This window comes from Babylonia areolata, chromosome 22, assembly GCF_041734735.1.
Source record: "Babylonia areolata isolate BAREFJ2019XMU chromosome 22, ASM4173473v1, whole genome shotgun sequence".
NCBI classification, from domain to species: Eukaryota; Metazoa; Mollusca; class Gastropoda; order Neogastropoda; family Buccinidae; genus Babylonia; species Babylonia areolata.
The window spans coordinates 41,987,632-42,004,426 of NC_134897.1; the positions used below are offsets into that span (position 1 = coordinate 41,987,632).

General features: G+C 43.0%; 1 protein-coding gene across 1 annotated transcript in view; it reads left to right on the plus strand.

Moving 5' to 3' along the window:
- Positions 1 to 6,952, plus strand: part of LOC143297127 (uncharacterized) — a 16,799-nt gene extending 9,847 nt beyond the window's left edge. Inside the window, exons 2-5 of the mRNA XM_076609301.1 lie at positions 468 to 576; positions 2,874 to 2,929; positions 4,857 to 5,672; positions 6,506 to 6,952. Coding sequence (XP_076465416.1) covers positions 468 to 576; positions 2,874 to 2,929; positions 4,857 to 5,672; positions 6,506 to 6,952 — 1,428 coding nt within the window. The remainder of the gene's footprint in view (positions 1 to 467; positions 577 to 2,873; positions 2,930 to 4,856; positions 5,673 to 6,505) is intronic.
- Positions 6,953 to 16,795: the final 9,843 nt, after the last annotated feature.

The window sequence follows — 16,795 nt, forward strand, 5'->3', positions numbered from 1 at the left end:
GCCTTGCCTTGCCTTGCCTTGCCTTGCCCTGCCCTGCCTTGCCATGCCATGTCTTGCCTTGCCTTGCCATGCCTTGCCTTACCTTGCCTTGCCATGCCTTGCCTTGTCTTCGCCATGTCTTGTCTTGTTTTGCCTTGTCTTGTCTTGCATTGTCATGCATTGTCTTTCCTTCGCCATGTCCTACCTTGCCTTGTCATGCCTTGCCTTGCCTTGTCTTCGCCATGTCTTGTCTTGCCTTGCCTTGCCTTGCCTTGCCTTGTCTTGTCTGGCCTTGCCTTGCCTTGCCTTGCCTTGCCTTGTCTTGCCTTGCCTTGCCTTGCCTTGCTTTGCTTTGCCTTACCTTACCTTACCTTGTCTTGTCTTGTCTGGTCTTGCCTCGCCTCGCCTCGCCTCGCTTCGCCTTGCCTTGCACTGCCTTGCACTGTCTTGTCTTGTCTTGTCTTGCCCAACTACGTCATGGTTTTCAGATGAAGCGACCAATCCTTCATCACTGTGGGGCTCGTCGTGCAGGGGTCATGATGACCTGTGCAGTCACCCTGTTTATTTTACTGTACACTGTACGAACCAGTGACTTCGGTGAGTGTGTGTGTCTGTGTGTGTGTGTGTCTGTCTGTCTGTCTTTCTGTCTGTCTGTGTTATTGTTGTTATTGATCGATTTTACGCCTTTTTACTAACTATGTGGCACTGTTTCATACTTTGGAAATTGTAAAATTCATTTACATTTCGTCGTATTCCGTAAGGGAAATCTGAGAACTGTTTCCATGCATACGATTCTACTAAACTGTTGAATTCTTGTAAGGACAAAGGAATATTCATATGATCACATGATCTGTGCACTCGAAGTTGATTGGCTCTCCGAAATTTCGAGCAACAAAGGCGATCGAGAGAGGCAGAACGTGTGAAACAGCAGGCTTATTTTTTCAATATTTTTGCTTTTATGTGTGCGCATGAGATGGCACTTCATTGACCAGTTTGGTGGTAGCAATGGATGTTACCAACTGAAGAACTGGAGGACAGCACGTTTGCTGTTTTTGTCAATGTCGATCGCCTTTGGCAATGCTTGAATTTCGAGTTTTTAAAAGTTAGATGCGCATGCTCAAGATCCAAGATGGCTGCGGAACTCTCCAGTGGTCTATGAGAGTGTCTTCCCATGACGTTCTTTTCTGCCCTGAATCACAGTCACAATACTTTCATAAGGTGAAAGGTCAGTCCTTCTCATATCCGCTCTTAGCGGCTGAGAGACAAGACACGGGAGAGAGGTTGAGGCATAGACACTAGAATATGAGATAATAGTGTCTGTGGTTGAGGTTACTGCGACCAAAATACCCAGCTGTTGTGCTGGAGGACAGGCCAGCGGCCTGGGACTCAGTGGTCAACGTTGCTAACGTCTTGCTCCTGTGTTTTCAAGCTCGGCCGCTTTGTTGGTAGAGACCCGCTATTCACGGCTTAGGTAATTTGTATTTGTATTTCTTTTTGTCACAACAGATTTCTCTGTGTGAAAAGTCGTGATGCTCTCCCCAGGGAGAGCGTGTCGCTATACTACAGCGCCACCCATTTTTTATAGTTTTTCCTGCGTGCAGTTTTATTTGTTTTTCCTATCAAAGTGGATTTTTCTACAGAATTTTGCCAGGAACAACCCTTTTGTTGCCGTGGGTTCTTTTACGTGCGCTAAGTGCATGCTGCACACGGGACCTCGGTTTATCGTCTCATCCGAATGACTAGCGTCCAGACCACCACTTAAGGTCTAGTGGAGGGGGAGAAAATTTCGGGGGCTGTGCCGTGATTCGAACCAGCGTGCTCAGATTCTCTCGCTTCCTAGGCGGACGCGTTACCTCTAGGCCATCACTCCACCATAATGGACGGCGCGAGGCGGTGGAGGACATTGTGGCAAGGACTCTTAATTCTTTGACCGCAAGACCTAGAGGGTTACCGTGCAGTATTGAATCACAGAGCCCTTCATAAGAAGATAAGGTAAGATAAGAATAACTTTATTATCTCCAACTGGAGAAATTTGGTCAGGTGCATTATCACAACATAGACAAGTAAACAACATGGGGACCATAACTGTAAAAGCCAACAACAGCTTTTACGAATATTACGAAGACACAAATAAAAAAAAGATATCACATACACCGTTTCATACATACATCCACACATTGCAGGTAATAACTAGTATTCTTAATGTAAAAACAGAAAGAATTAAGAAACATTATTTTGAATATAATTATAAGCATAGCCTACTATATTCCACATTGATTATAACAGACTGATAAGATAAGAATAAAGATGAATTGCGGAAAACCACAATTAGATAATCTGCACACACACCCACACACCCACTCCACACACGCGGATTACTTGATTAAACAGGAGTAATAAACATATGTTTTCAAATAAAAGCATTTCACATATTCGCTTTTAAAACATAGCAATTAATTATGACATCGTAATTATTAACAGAAATATATTTAGAATATGAACGGTAGCATTAGACATATTCCATTGTACATCCATGCTGCATATTGTGTGTGTGTGTGTGTGTGTGTGTGTGCGTGTGTAAATCTTTTTCTAATCACAAAGCCCTCATAATTGTGTGTGTGCGTGTGTGTTTGTGTGTCCGTATGTGACTGTCTGCGCGCGTGCACGCCTACGTGTGAAAATGTGAGAACAAAATTCCTTTTCTCTTTATAATTTCGGACAGTGGATTTTCCCAAAGTTATACGATGGTTCTCTCTCTCTCTCTCTCTCTATATATATATATATATATATATATAGAGAGAGAGAGAGAGAGAGAGAGAGAGAGAGAGGAGGGAGTGGGGGTCTATAGAAACTCTCATGCAGTGTTGGCTCAAGTTCTCCATGCATGTTTGCAGGAACCGTCAAACCACCACTGCCTTTCACACAACCTCCAGGACAGGTGGACCGCAGGGTATGTCTGTGTCCTTTCTTTGTACCAGTCATTTGTTCTCATTGTCGTGTCGTGTCGCGTCGTGTTTTGTTGTGTCGTGTCGTGTCGTGTTTTGTCGTGTCGCGTCGTGTCGTGTTTTGTCGTGTCGTGTCGTGTTTTGTCGTGTCGCGTCGTGTTTTGTTGTGTCGTGTCGCGTCGTGTTTTGTTGTGTCGTGTCGTGTCGTGTTTTGTCGTGTCGCGTCGTGTTTTGTTGTGTCGTGTCGTGTCGTGTTTTGTCGTGTCATGTCGCGTCGTGTTTTGTTGTGTCGTGTCGTGTCGTGTTTTGTCGTGTCATGTCGTGTCGTGTTTTGTTGTGTCGTGTCGCGTCGTGTTTTGTCGTGTCGTGTTTTGTCGTGTCGTGTCGTGTCGCGTCGTGTTTTGTCGCGTCGTGTCGTGTCATGTTGTGTTTTGTCGTGTCGTGTCGCGTCGTGTCGAGTCGAGTCGTGTCGTGTCGTGTCGTGTCGTGTCGTGTCGTGTCGTGTTTTGTTGTGTCGTGTCGTGTCGTGTCGTGTCGCGTCGTGTTTTGTCGCGTCGTGTTTTGTCGTGTCGTGTCGTGTCAAGTCGTGTTTTGTCGTGTCGTGTCGAGTCGTGTCGCGTCGTGTTTTGTCGTGTCGTGTCGTGTCGAGTCGTGTCGCGTCGTGTTTTGTCATGTCGTGCCGTGTCGCGTCGCGTCGTGTCATGTCGTGTCGTGTCGTGTCGTGTCGTGTCGCGTCGTCTCGTGTCGTGTCGTGTAGTGTAGTGTAGTGTCGTATTATGCAGTGCAGTGCAGTGCAGTGCAGTACTTTTCTCATTTCATAAGGGGGGGGGGGTGGCGTGGGGGGGTTGTTTGTTTTTGTTTTTTGTTTGTTTGGTTTTTTTGTTTGTTTGGTTTATGTTTTTGCTGTTTTTTGTTTGTTTTGAAGAAATTTGCGCAATGTTGGTTTGGAAATGATGCCAATATTCACTAGAATTGCAAAGCATCGTGCTCTACCTTTCATGCCAGACTTACGGCCGCTCCCTCTCGATCTCTGCCTTTATTTCTTTGAGGCGATCGATGGTGTGATGGCCTTGTACCTGTTCTTTTTGGTATTCCTTGACTTTTCTGAGGATTTCCGATTTTCCTAGATGTAGGCGCGCGCGCGCGCGCGTGCGTGTGTGTGTGTGTGTGAGTGTGTGTGATTAAACAATGTGTTCTCTTGATTAAAGAAAGTCAAGGAAGAATGCCGGTCTCAAGATGGTGTACTTCATTTGTGTTCAACCTTCTTTTCACATAACCAGATGCTTAGTTTGTTATCTGTAAACTAATAACTATTTTTTTTAATTTAAACTAAGAGAAAGCAAGAAAAAAAAAGATTGTCTTCTTCTTCTTCTTCTCTCCAGTTCTGTTTTCTTTGTGCATTAATGACCTGGCTTTGGAGATAATTGAAAATGAACGACATGGTGTTACTCTTGATTTGATTTAAAGATCCATCTTACTCTTTGCTGATAATGGTTTGCTATATTAAACAATAGCTAGTTTAGAAAAAAACAAAAACAAAAAAAACCCAGTTGAATAGCTTGTATATAGCTGCAACAAGAGTAGAACTGAAGGTTGATGTGACAAAAACGAATGTTTTGGTTTCTCGTAAACGAGAATATTGGGGTCGAAATGAGAAACCAGTCTATGGTAACCAAAGTGTCACTATGGTGAATGCATATAAATACCTTGGGATTTATTTTTCAACCAGACCCAGGTCTAGTTCATCATGTCAAGACATACTTAGAGGAGGGAAGAAAGCTGTTGTGATTATGTTCAAAGTCGTATATAAACTGGATTGTAGCTTTTTTAGTGGAGCGAAGAAAGCTGTTTTGGTTGTAATCCATCGCGTACACAAGCTGGATTTGTAGGTCGTTTAGTGTGTTAACTAAACTATTTGATTCCTATGTTCAGCCAACCTCCCGGGACCAGGCCGAAGCACCCAGGGTGGCTGACCCCAGCTGGGAGGATGGAACTCCCAAACCAGAACACCCAGCACTCACTGAGACTTCCAGCGTTCAGGAGAGGTTCGCTCAAAGGAAGCGTCTCCTGGACCACGCCTGCAAGCTCTTCAGACAGGACAGAGGCGGCGGCAACAGAAGAGAAGAGGGCCGCGGGGGGTTCCAGTCGATCCCGAATAAACTCTTCTACTGCGGCATCGAAAAGACAGGGTCATCGGAGATGACGTCTCTGCTGCATCAGCTGCCGAAGAACACGATCTACTCTCACGGGTCCAAGATGTGGCCGCGGGCTTTGAACCGCGGCGACGACGATAACGACGGCGACGGTGACGGTGAAGGTGACGGCCACAGCCACCCCAACCCCTTCCGGGACGCCGGGGTCAGGTTCTTCTTCGTCAGGGAGCCTTACGGCCGCCTGCTGTCCGCCTACGTGGATAAGATCTTTTCCCCCAATGTCATCTTCTGGAACAAGATCGGCAGGCACATCGTGCAGGAGTTCAGGTCCCGGCCCAGCGCGCTCAGCCTCCGCTGCGGGCACGACGTCACCTTCGCCGAGTTCATCGACTACGTCGTAGACGCGGAGAGGACCGGCCGCAAAGCTGACGGCCACTTCACGCCGCAGTTCAAGCACTGCCATGTGTGCAGCTTCCCCTACAGCCACGTGGGTCACCTGGAGACGCTGCAAGAGGACAGGGGGTACCTCTTCAACCTCACCCGCCTCCACCCGCATATTCCGCCCAGCTACCCGCTCACCAACCTCGAGCACCAGGTAAACCAAGGCAAGGCAAGGCAAGGTAAAGCAAGGCAAGGTAAAGCAAGGCAAGGCAAGGCAAGGTAAAGCAAGGCAAGGTAAAGCAAGGCAAGGCAAGGTAAATCAAGGCAATGTAAATCAAGGCAAGGTAAATCAAGGCAAGGCAAGGTAAAGCAAGGCAAGGCAAGGCAAGGTAAATCAAGGCAAGGCAAGGTAAATCAAGGCAAGGCAAGGCAAGGTAAAGCAAGGCAAGGCAAGGAGAACAATATACACGAGCAACTTAACACACACCATATAAACAGAGTGATGTCCAAAAGTAAAGTAAACAAAGACAACAAAAGGCGCCGACGAGCAGACAAGCAAAAAACACACCGACTGGTCATTTTCCTGCACAAAGACAATATGATTTATTTTCCCTACCTGTATGTAAAATCATGAGTATTGAAAAACAAATACGTATAATCATGAAGTTTTTTTTACGAGATAGATAGATAGATATACAGATATATATATATATATATATATATATATATATATATATATATATATATATATATATATATATATATATATACATAGATAGATAGATAGATTCATGTATAAGAAAAAGTAACATGAATTTAATAGAGTTTGGTCAGGTTCTATGATATCTAGAAAAACGTTTTTTTATGTTGTCAAAAAAGGGGGCACAAAAATACAAACAGTGAAGCTCATCAGTAATGTCACCTGTGAAACATTTATCACAGTATGAATACGCATAGAATCGTTATCTAGATAAGTCTACGCCAATCTTCCAACAACAACAACAACAAAACTGATCTTTTAAAAAAAAATTTTAAAAACTCTCCCAGGTGAAGTGGTACATCAAGGACTACAAACGCTACAGGAGATGCATCAGCAAGGAGGAGGCACTCAGACGTCTGTGGCAGAAACTGAAGATCCGGGGTCATCTGGACGCCTCCCAGGACTTCCCGCTGTCACCCAAGCAGTCTCAGAACGTCACAGTCCACGAGTTTCTGAGCATCGCCGGCGCGGCTGTGAGGGCCTCGCAGAAGTTGCCGTCTTTCGTTCTGCAGGCGAACAGACGGAGGGCGCTGAAAGAGGCCTATGACACGGTGCTCCTCAGCAAAAAGAGAGTGTTGGCGCGCCTCTTCCGCTGGGATTTTGAACTGTTCGGCTACGACCGCTATCCTCCAGAGGTCTTCGGAACTGATGGTGGAGAAGGTGAAGGGGACGGGAGTGAGGGGAAATCTACTTTGTTCGGGTTGTGGAGCCGGAATCGGTCTCACAATGAATGAATAGATGAAATTTGTGGACGTGTGTGTTTGCGTCCGTGCGCGCGCGTGTGTTTGTGTATGATAATAATGCTAATGATAATAATGACAATAATAGTAATAATGTACACTTGTTGAGCGCTTATATACATGTGTGTCTGTGTGTGTGTGTGTGGGGGGGGGGTGTCTGTAGGTGGCTGTGTATGTATATTCGTGCAAGGGCACGTGCGCGTAAGTGGCAGGCCAAATGGTTGTGTTTAGACTTAGCAAATCGATTAAAACTTGCATTGTTTCACTGGGTACAAATGATGAATATTAACCCTTATTTAACCTTGATTTATGCAAATGTGATGATAAACCTAGTTATGTTCTTGTGTTGTTTTCTGAAATCCCCCATGCCCCTAAAGTGAAAGGTGAATTAAATCTTTAAACAGTGTGTGTGTGTTTGAAGGAAGGGGACATCAGTGTGTGAAGACTGCATTTTTGTCCTCGCGCTTTTTATGTGTCTTTGGAGAGTTTGTGTGCGCGTGTGTGCGTGTGCGCATGATCTCTGAAAAAGGCCCATTTTGTTCTTATTTTTTATTTGTCTTTTGTCTATATTCAATATTATTCTATTTCGTTGTTGTTCGTTTTGTAGTTCCTTCGTGCATTTAGTTCTTCAGTGGGTGTATATATATATATATAGAGAGAGAGAGAGAGAGAGAGAGAGAGAGAGAGATATGTGTGTGTTGTTGTTGTTGTTTTGGGGTGTGGGGTTTGTTTGTTTTTTGGCAACACCAGTACGTGTGTGTGTGTGTGTGTGTGTGTGTGTGTGTGTGTGTCTGTGATTTGTCTGTGTGTGTGTATCTGTCTGTCTGTGTGCGTGTACGTGTGTATGTCTGTGTGTGTGCGTGTGTCTGTGTTTGTACTGAGTGAATGGCATTGTCATGAATTGACAAGAAGACCAAGGAGACTGAAGGGAGAGAAAATAAAAACGCCACAACCACAACTGTAGACATGCTGAGTCCTGTTTCATGGGAACAGTCCTTCTTCCGTGAAACAGCCGCTCCATTTGAAGGATAAATTTTAGATAAGGTTCACCAGGGCCTTGTACCGACCACCACCACCCCCTTCCCCCTCCTTTTGTGTTATTACCTCCCCATCTCTGTACCTCCCATTCCACGATCCTTCCCCCCCCCCCCCCCACCTACCCCTGTCCTGCTCAATGGAAATTTAATACGAACGTGATGCCCACAGCCGATCCGCTAACGTAACAACATGAATAAAATATTGGTTGAATCACACGCAGAGACTGTCGGATTGTCATTCCCTTATAATGGAACTCGGCACTCATCAATAATCATCCACGACATTTATCGAATATCTCCAAGCGCTTTCGGTCGAACGACCCACACAGGCGAAACTCTGCCCATCTCCATCCCACCCCACATATCCACCCACCCATGTAATCTCGCCCCTACCCTCTGCTTTTTTTTCTAATGATACGAATTCCCTTGAGGAATGAGATAGGACAGAGTACTGTGTGCGCTCTGAAAGGTTAGTGATGGGGGTCTGCGACAATGAAGATCACTTACCACGACCAGAACTGAGGAATCCGTGCATTCAGCGGTAGAGTACACGCTCAGTTCGTTTCTGGTTAGATGGTGTCACATTGTTTATTGCAAAAAGCTCCGTCTGTACGTAAACCAAGCCCGAAAAAAGTAAGGGTTTGGTGAACTGCGGCCTGTGTGTGTGTGTGTGTGTGTGTGTGTGTGTGTGTGTGCTGTAACCTACCTTGTAAACGCCCACCCCCTCCGCACAAATGTAACCCTGAAGTTAGGAATGGGCATTTACTGGGTACTTTACCCTTTACGGGAGTCAAATCCCTTACATAGTTCATGAAATAGGGGAAGTGCAGGTATTCTGAGTATGATGGAAACATCACCACCCCATTGTTCCTGCCACAGATTTGCATGTGTCGTACCATGAAGCTAAGAGCAGACATGCACTTCATGTGTTTGTTCCACGTCAGAAATTCCCAGTCGATTCTTTAAATTCTTTACACCCATTCTTCATGAATTTCACTTTCTGTTGTGTAAAATCTAGTCCTCAGAGTAGTTGAAACCTTCGCTGCTTTACTGAAATTGATGAAGAACAATTGCTACCCACTAACAAAGCAACCTTTTATCAAAGAAGACAGCTGTGTGACGTCAAACGCACATGTCATTTTTGCAGTATGACGAAACACAGAGCAGTAACGCAAACTTGTCACAATCGGTTGTTGGCAACTTGGATACGGTGTTCACGTTTGCATGAAAGTGTGTTTGTGGGTCTTTGTGTGTGCAAGATATTACATGACAGACGACAATAACAAGGCAAGTAGTCATGCGGCTTGTCTCCCTGACATACGGAGACTATTCTGAACGTGATGTATTTTGTTTTGTTTTGTTATTTGAGTCCTTGACCCTTAGGTTTTGCACGTAACCCCTTAGGGGAACTGATGCAAATTTGAGCACACAAACTTGGAACTTGAGTAAGTCAGAACCTATGACACAGAAGTACATAGATATATCTTTTTAACAAGTAAAGAACACAAAATACTTCTGGTATCAAAGATTTATTTTTCAGTAACTTGAGGAACAAGAGATAAAACGGAATGTTAATAATTTTCAAGAAAAAATCAATGTGTAATGACGTGCAGTTAATATAAGCACTCGGATCATGAAATAATAGCAGGGGTGCTTAATATGCCATCACGGCTGTAATGTTCCAAAATTACTGACATTACAAAATAAAGAAATTAAAGGCAAAACAACATTTGGATGCGCCAAGACGTAAGAGGTTGCGTGGACAAACGAAGAGTCAGTGATTCTTTTTCGGTTTTGTGCTAACATCAGAGGTTATCGGTAATCCTGCAGTTTAGAATACTAAACTCAGGGGGCCGTTCAAATGAAAAAATAGAGGTTGTTTTAGACTGACCTTGATGCGCTGAGTCAAATGCAACCCTCAGCTAAGCTCTACGGCCACTCCTTGTCAATGAAACAAGAGACATAATAAATAGTAAACTCAGTCGGTCACTTCCCGAGCAACTATCGGCGAGCCATTTTGATTGCTGGTGACGTGGTGTTTACGTCAAAATGGCGTGCAGGTCGAGGAGTACTACTTACCGTGCATTTGATCCAGTTTCGTGGCAAAAGGAGTGGTCTTAGAGCTTAGCTGAGGGTTGCATTCGACTCAGCGCAGTTTCAGTTTCAGTAGCTCAAGGAGGCGTCACTGCGTTCGGACAAAACCATATACGCTACACCACATCTGCCAAGCAGATGCCTGACCAGCAGCGTAACCCAACGCGCTTAGTCAGGCCTTGGGAAAAAAAAAAAAAAAACACAAAAAAAAACACAAAAAAAAAAACAAAAAAAAAACACACACACAACCACACACACACACACACACACACAAAAAAAAAAAAAAAAAAAAAAAAACCGGGGGAATAAATAATAGATAAGCTTGCATAAATAAATAAATGAATAAATAAATAAATAATAATTATAATATAGAAAAAGGTAGTAGTAATAATATTAGTAATACTAATAAAATGATAATAATAAAACATAAATAAATAAATAAATGAGACATCGAAGTCAGTCTAAAACACCTTCTACTTTTTCATTTTAACGGCCCCTGAGTTTAGTATTCTAAACTGCAGGATTACCGAGGTTATCTTTAGAAATGTTTTTAGTTAGTACTTTTCACTTAAAGGTGAGGGCATGTGATAGAGGTCACCTTTGTAACAAGGCAGATATTTGTACCTTCACGGGAGAAGCAATATGGCGGCATGACAGTTGCACTGTATTGTTTTCGTAATAAACCCATTACTGCATCTGATTCCTGCTGTTACTTCTATCACACACATCTCAAGAGAGAGAGAGAGAAATCAATCAATATATAGACTATAGACAAAATTGAATGTTGGTGAGTTCTTTGGTTTCTTCTTCTTCTTCTTCTTCTTTGTGATATATATCTCATACAAATTAATTTTTTACTTTTGCGACGGTACACATAATGAAGTTAACTTACGGGAAACAATTAAATTAAAATAATAAAATAAAATAACAAAACAAAGCAAAACAAACAAACAAAAAATAAATAAATAAATGAATGAACAAAATAAAATAATAATAAAAATAAGTAAATAAATAAATGATAAATACATAAAAGAGAACTACTACTAATAATGATAATATCTATAAGGCGCAAAAACCTTCTGACCTTCTGTCAGATGTGAACTAAATGTGTGTTTGTAGTCAGGTCCAGACCAGAAGGATGGGTATAGGCAACTCCCTCCTCTCTTCACTCTCTTCAGTCCAGCATATTGTCAGTGATTTTGCTGTCATTGTGGCAGTCGATACATCCTTTTTCTTTGGGGAGGGGGGGTGGTGTTTATATGCACGTCGAGCACAAAATTAACACCAAACTAAAATTTCACCCTATTCTTTCAATTTGATTGCATTTCATAGCATTTATACGAGTCATATATGTATTTCAGCATTTTATGTATTCACATTGAATGACTGTGGTTTTCGTGTATTGTTTGTGTAGCATTCACCACACGTGAATTTCTTTTATTGAGATAATAAAGTAATCTGTATTCTGTATTTATCAGGCCTAAAAACAATCATGAAAAAGAAGTATAACTTTTACTCTCTTTTTTTCTTCTTATATATATATATATATATGTGTGTGTGTGTGTGTGTGTCTATGCGTGTGTGTGTGTGTGTGTGTGTGTGTGTGTGTGTGTGTATGTCGATATAAACATATAAAGTTATCATTTTCCGTCTTTTCAAAATGATATCGAAGTTAACCGTTCCTATGAATGGGAAGGAACCTGTCATGAGCAAGATTCGTTTCATATTTAGAGTTATTTCCCGTAGACCAAGCGACGTGATGGGAGACGGGGCGAACCTGGCCATCCTGAAGCTCACCGTGTGACCGCTTGAAGCGACCGTCCCTCGCCCGCGACAGCCATTATTAATTAGCCCAACTTCTGTGAGCGAGAAAGCTACAGTGAAGACTTGCGGCCGTGTTGTGCTGCCATCAATTGTTCCAGAAAACCTTCAGTCGAAGGAAGAACAAGAGAAAGAAATATAATCTCATCGGAAAGAGAATTACCTTTTCCGTTTGATTATTTCTTTATTTCTACAATGTCATTGAATAGTGAAAGAAAATAGAGTGACGGGGGTGGGGGTGGTGAGGGAGATCTTCTTCTTCTTCTTCTTCTTCTTCTTCTTCTTCTTCTGTATAATGTGTGTGTGACAGTGTGTGTGTGTGTGTCGGTGTCGGTGTGTGTGTGTGCCAGTGTGTGTGTGTGTGTGTGTGTGTGCACTTTTCTGCTCACGTAGGTGTAACCGCCGCCCAAGACGACGGAAAAGTTTTAAAAGTAATTAGAGAAGAAAAAACACATCACCTATTTAAAATGGAAATACGTTGTGCATCAATGCAAGAAATATGTACTGATTTACATTAAACATGCTCGCGCGCGCGTGACGTAGTGCTCGCGTGTGTGCGTGCGCGCAGTATGTGTGTATGTGGGGGCAAGGGTGGTCTCTGTCTGTACGTGTCTGTGTCTGCATAAATGCCATGTTTTGTGTGCATAATTGTGCTCTAAGTACAAGCAAATATGTGTATGCAGGGATGCATTGCAATTTCTTGGGTTATTGTTTTCTTCATAAATCTCTGCCAGTTTCAGAATTCCTCACAAGAAGAACCTGAACGACTGAAACAATGGCTTGTGAAGATGTGGAGACAGAGAGACAGACAGACAGAATCGTTGACTGTGTAATAATGCGCCTGGTTGCGTTCGTGTCATATCTTTCATGAAAAAGTAGAAACGAGGAAAGCATTGACACTTCAAAAATGTAATCTTCTATATCAATTCAGGACATTTTGATTGCTAAAGTGTGTGTGTGTGTGTGTGTGTGTGTGTGTGTGTGTGTTCTCAACAATAACTATATGGAAAGACTTGTGTGCTTCTTGTATATTTTAAAGATATTCTAGCACTTTTTCTATGCATGGTAATATACTGTTAATTTGATATTCAGTCCACCCCATCCCTCCCCTGTCTCCTTTCTTCACAGGCTAACTCTTTAACTCAGTTTCTGTCTGTCTCTCCACACACACACACACACACACACACACACACACACATATATATATATATATATATATATATATATATATATATATATATATATATATATATATATATATGAAGCTGAATTTTTAATTCTTTTGAAATGTTTAACTTTTTCATGGAATGTGTGTGTGTGTGTTTGGGGGGCGGGGGGGGGGGAGAAACATAAGTCAAGATTCGTGTGGTTTAATTGCATTTTTTTTTTTTTAATATTTATTTGTGCTTATGTTAACGATTGTGTTTACTCTGATGTACAATCAAACACCCATTCTATCCCTCCTTCTATATCTGTCTCAGTGATAGTGTGTGTATGTCAGTGTGTGTGTGTGTGTGTGTGCCAGTGATAGTGTGTGTGTGTGTAAAACATCCAGTTGTCGCACGTGTCTGGGAAAGAAGCGAAGCCGCCATGTCGGACACCATCTTCAGCGGCCTTTTACAAGGTGATCAGTCCTTCACACAGAGAGAGAGAGAGACTCGGAGGCAGAGGCAGCTTCAGTCGAGTCAGTCCGCCATGATCAGTCAAAGTGATAAGGGAAGTCAGTCATAAACAGGCTTGGAATGTGGTCACACACACACACACACACACTCAAAACACACACACACACACACACACACACACACACACACATTTACTGCACTGTCAGCGTGCGACCTCCGGGCTAAACAAAATGGCGTCTGCGTGGGTCCAGTTGCGCGGCGATAAGTTTTGTCCACCAATATACGCCGTGTGCGGAAACATCAGTTCCAGTCAGCTGGTCATGCTGGGAAAGTAGTCTGCATACAGCAAAGGTATATTTGTGAGAGTGCGAGCGAATTTTATGTAGAACAAGAGAGGCAAGGCCTTCAAGACTCACTTGTGATAAATTAAGTCCCCTAGCATTAATTACAGAGTAATTTCCCTTTTTTACTATCTGCACCAAAACGTTTGCAAAATAAATAAAAATTCCATGCTTAGCGAAAGAAATTCCTGTTTGAACAAAAAAAAATGATAATAATGACTCCTCTTGTTGTTGTGTCAGAATAAGAGGTCAAAGTGCCAATACAAATATAACAGTAAATGCAGTTTGCATATAATTAGGCTTCTTTTTTCTTTTTTTTCTTTTTTTTGTGCCCATCCCAGAGGTGCAATATTGTTTTAAACAAGATGACTGGAAAGAACTGAATTTTTCCTATTTTTATGACAAATTTGGTGTCAACTGACAAAGTATTTGCAGAGAAAATGTCAATGTTAAAGTTTACCACGGACACACACACACACACACACACACACAGACAACCGAACACCGGGTTAAAACATAGACTCACTTTGTTTACACAAGTGAGTCAAAAATGTCCCGAATCCTGCACCGACTATCTTAGGAGTGAACATCCATATCTACCACTGTAAATTCCAGTCAGACTTGGCACTGGGCTGTGGAGCTGCTGCATAAGTCGCCTTTTCCTCAGCAAATGTGTCAACAATTTCTCTCTTAGAAATAATAAAGTATTATTGTATCGTGTATCTGCTGGAGTGGTGGCCGGGAAGACAGGACAGTGTATGTATTAACCACGTCGGTTCCCTGGCAGCTGCTAAGCCCATTCGTCTATGACAATAAAGAAAAAAAATTACTCCAGAACGAAACATGATGAGACATTTTAACATATATATTCAACAACAAAAAAACTTTGACGCTGATGTATTTTCGCTGAAGACACTGTCCACAGCACACACACACACACACACACACACACACACACACACAGCAAGTATTCCGCTCATTCTTGATTCCCTCAACAACTTTGAATCCTTTTTTTTTTTTTAAACATACAATGATAAATGCTCCCCAAAGTCCAAAGCACATAATACCTCCTGATTTTGTTGTTGTTGTTGTTGTCCAAGACTGATTCACAAAACAACCTTTCCAGGCATCAGTCAGAATCCCGGTGTAGCATACCAGACTGTCCCCCACCCCGGAAACGTCCACGGGGGACAATCTGACCGCTGGAAATGTCCCCCGGGGACTTTCTCACCGTTCATAATGTCCCATGCAGACATTTTCAGGGGCCAAAATGTCACCTTTTCTGCGTTTTAGCCTCGTTTTCAAATGTCCCCCCTGCCCTGAAAATTTCATCCCCTGATATCCCGTAACGTCCCCTCTGCCAAAAATGCCCCCCCTCCCCCACCACCCCTCTTCACGAACCCAGCTTTTCTCCAACAGAACATTAATTTGTTACATCTGCAAGCGCATAGTGTGTGCGCGCGCACATGTGAGTGTGTGTGTGTGTGTGTGTGTGTGTGTGTGTGTGCACGCGCCCATATGTATGAGTCTGTACCTATATTGGTGTGGGTCGTGTGTGTGCGCGCACACACGTGTGTGTGTGTGTGTGTGTGTGTATGTGTGTAACTATATTGGTGTAGATCGTGTCAGCAGTCAAAACACGGTCCTCTCTCTCTGAACAGCGGAAGCTGTTAAATATATATATATATATATATATATATATATATATATATATATATATATATATATATATAAACTAATGAAAATAGTAATTAAAAAAAGAAGAAGTACTTTCAAATCGAGGCGTGAATGCTTGAACTTTCGGTGATTACCTGTACTTTTTAAAAGCTGAGTCCAAAGGGGTGAATGGCTCGCTTCCAGAAAAGGCAAACGCTGGAGTGCAGTACCTGGCACAGTTCAAACTGGGTCTTCTCCCTCCCCCGATTACCTCCTTCACCAATCCTTCCGCCCTACACACACACGCACGCACGCACACACACACACACACACACACACACACACCTGCCCTGCCACACCTGTGTGACGTTTGGAATCATTTGACGTCATGGTGTTTTTGTCCCTTCTGGAGGCATTCGACTGCCTGCCAGAACGCAGTACATGGTACACGCAGTTCTTGAATTCTTGCTATTTATTTATTTTGTTTATTTCGTACACATTGTTCGCTGTACTGGTGAAGGAGGTCTGTATCTTACCTCGTTGCATTCTGTAAAACACAGTCTAGGTCTGTCTTTGAGGAGAGAGGAAGGAGGGGAGTGGAGGTGGTAAGTCGGAGGGTGAAGAGGGAGGGGGGGGGGGATCATGGTTTGATCAGCACGTTAATAGAATTAGTATGGCGATTGTTTGTTGCCAAACGGGCAGATTTTTACACTGGGGTGTGAGTTTGTCAAAGATTGTCTTTTGAAAAGGGAATTTTGCATTGGAAGTATATGTATGTTCTTCAGTTTAAACGTCTGTCCACATACCTGTGATTTTAGACGTATAAGTGTATGAATGAATGTGGAGAGAAATGATATTTTTGGGGCATGACCCTCGCCTCCCATCCCGGTCCGCGTTCCCTCCCAGCCACCCCCTAACTCCCACACACTGTGTACACAATGTAAATAATTAATGTGAGCGTTATTCAGATATTTCACATTCAACAACTTGAGCAGTTTCACCAGAGATGCCTACGAAGGATCCTCGGCATAAAGTGGCAAGACAGGGTCTCCAACCTCCAGGTCCTAGAGAGGAGCGGCCTGCCCAGCATTGAAAGCCTGCTGATCCAGTGCCAGCTACGCTGGACAGGACACGTTGTCCGCATGACAGACAGCAGGATCCCAAAGATGCTTTTGTATGGCCAGCTGAAGGAAGGCCACCATGAACTTAGAAGACCCTGCAAGCGCTTCAAGGACACCTTGAAGACAAACCTCAAAGCCTGTGACA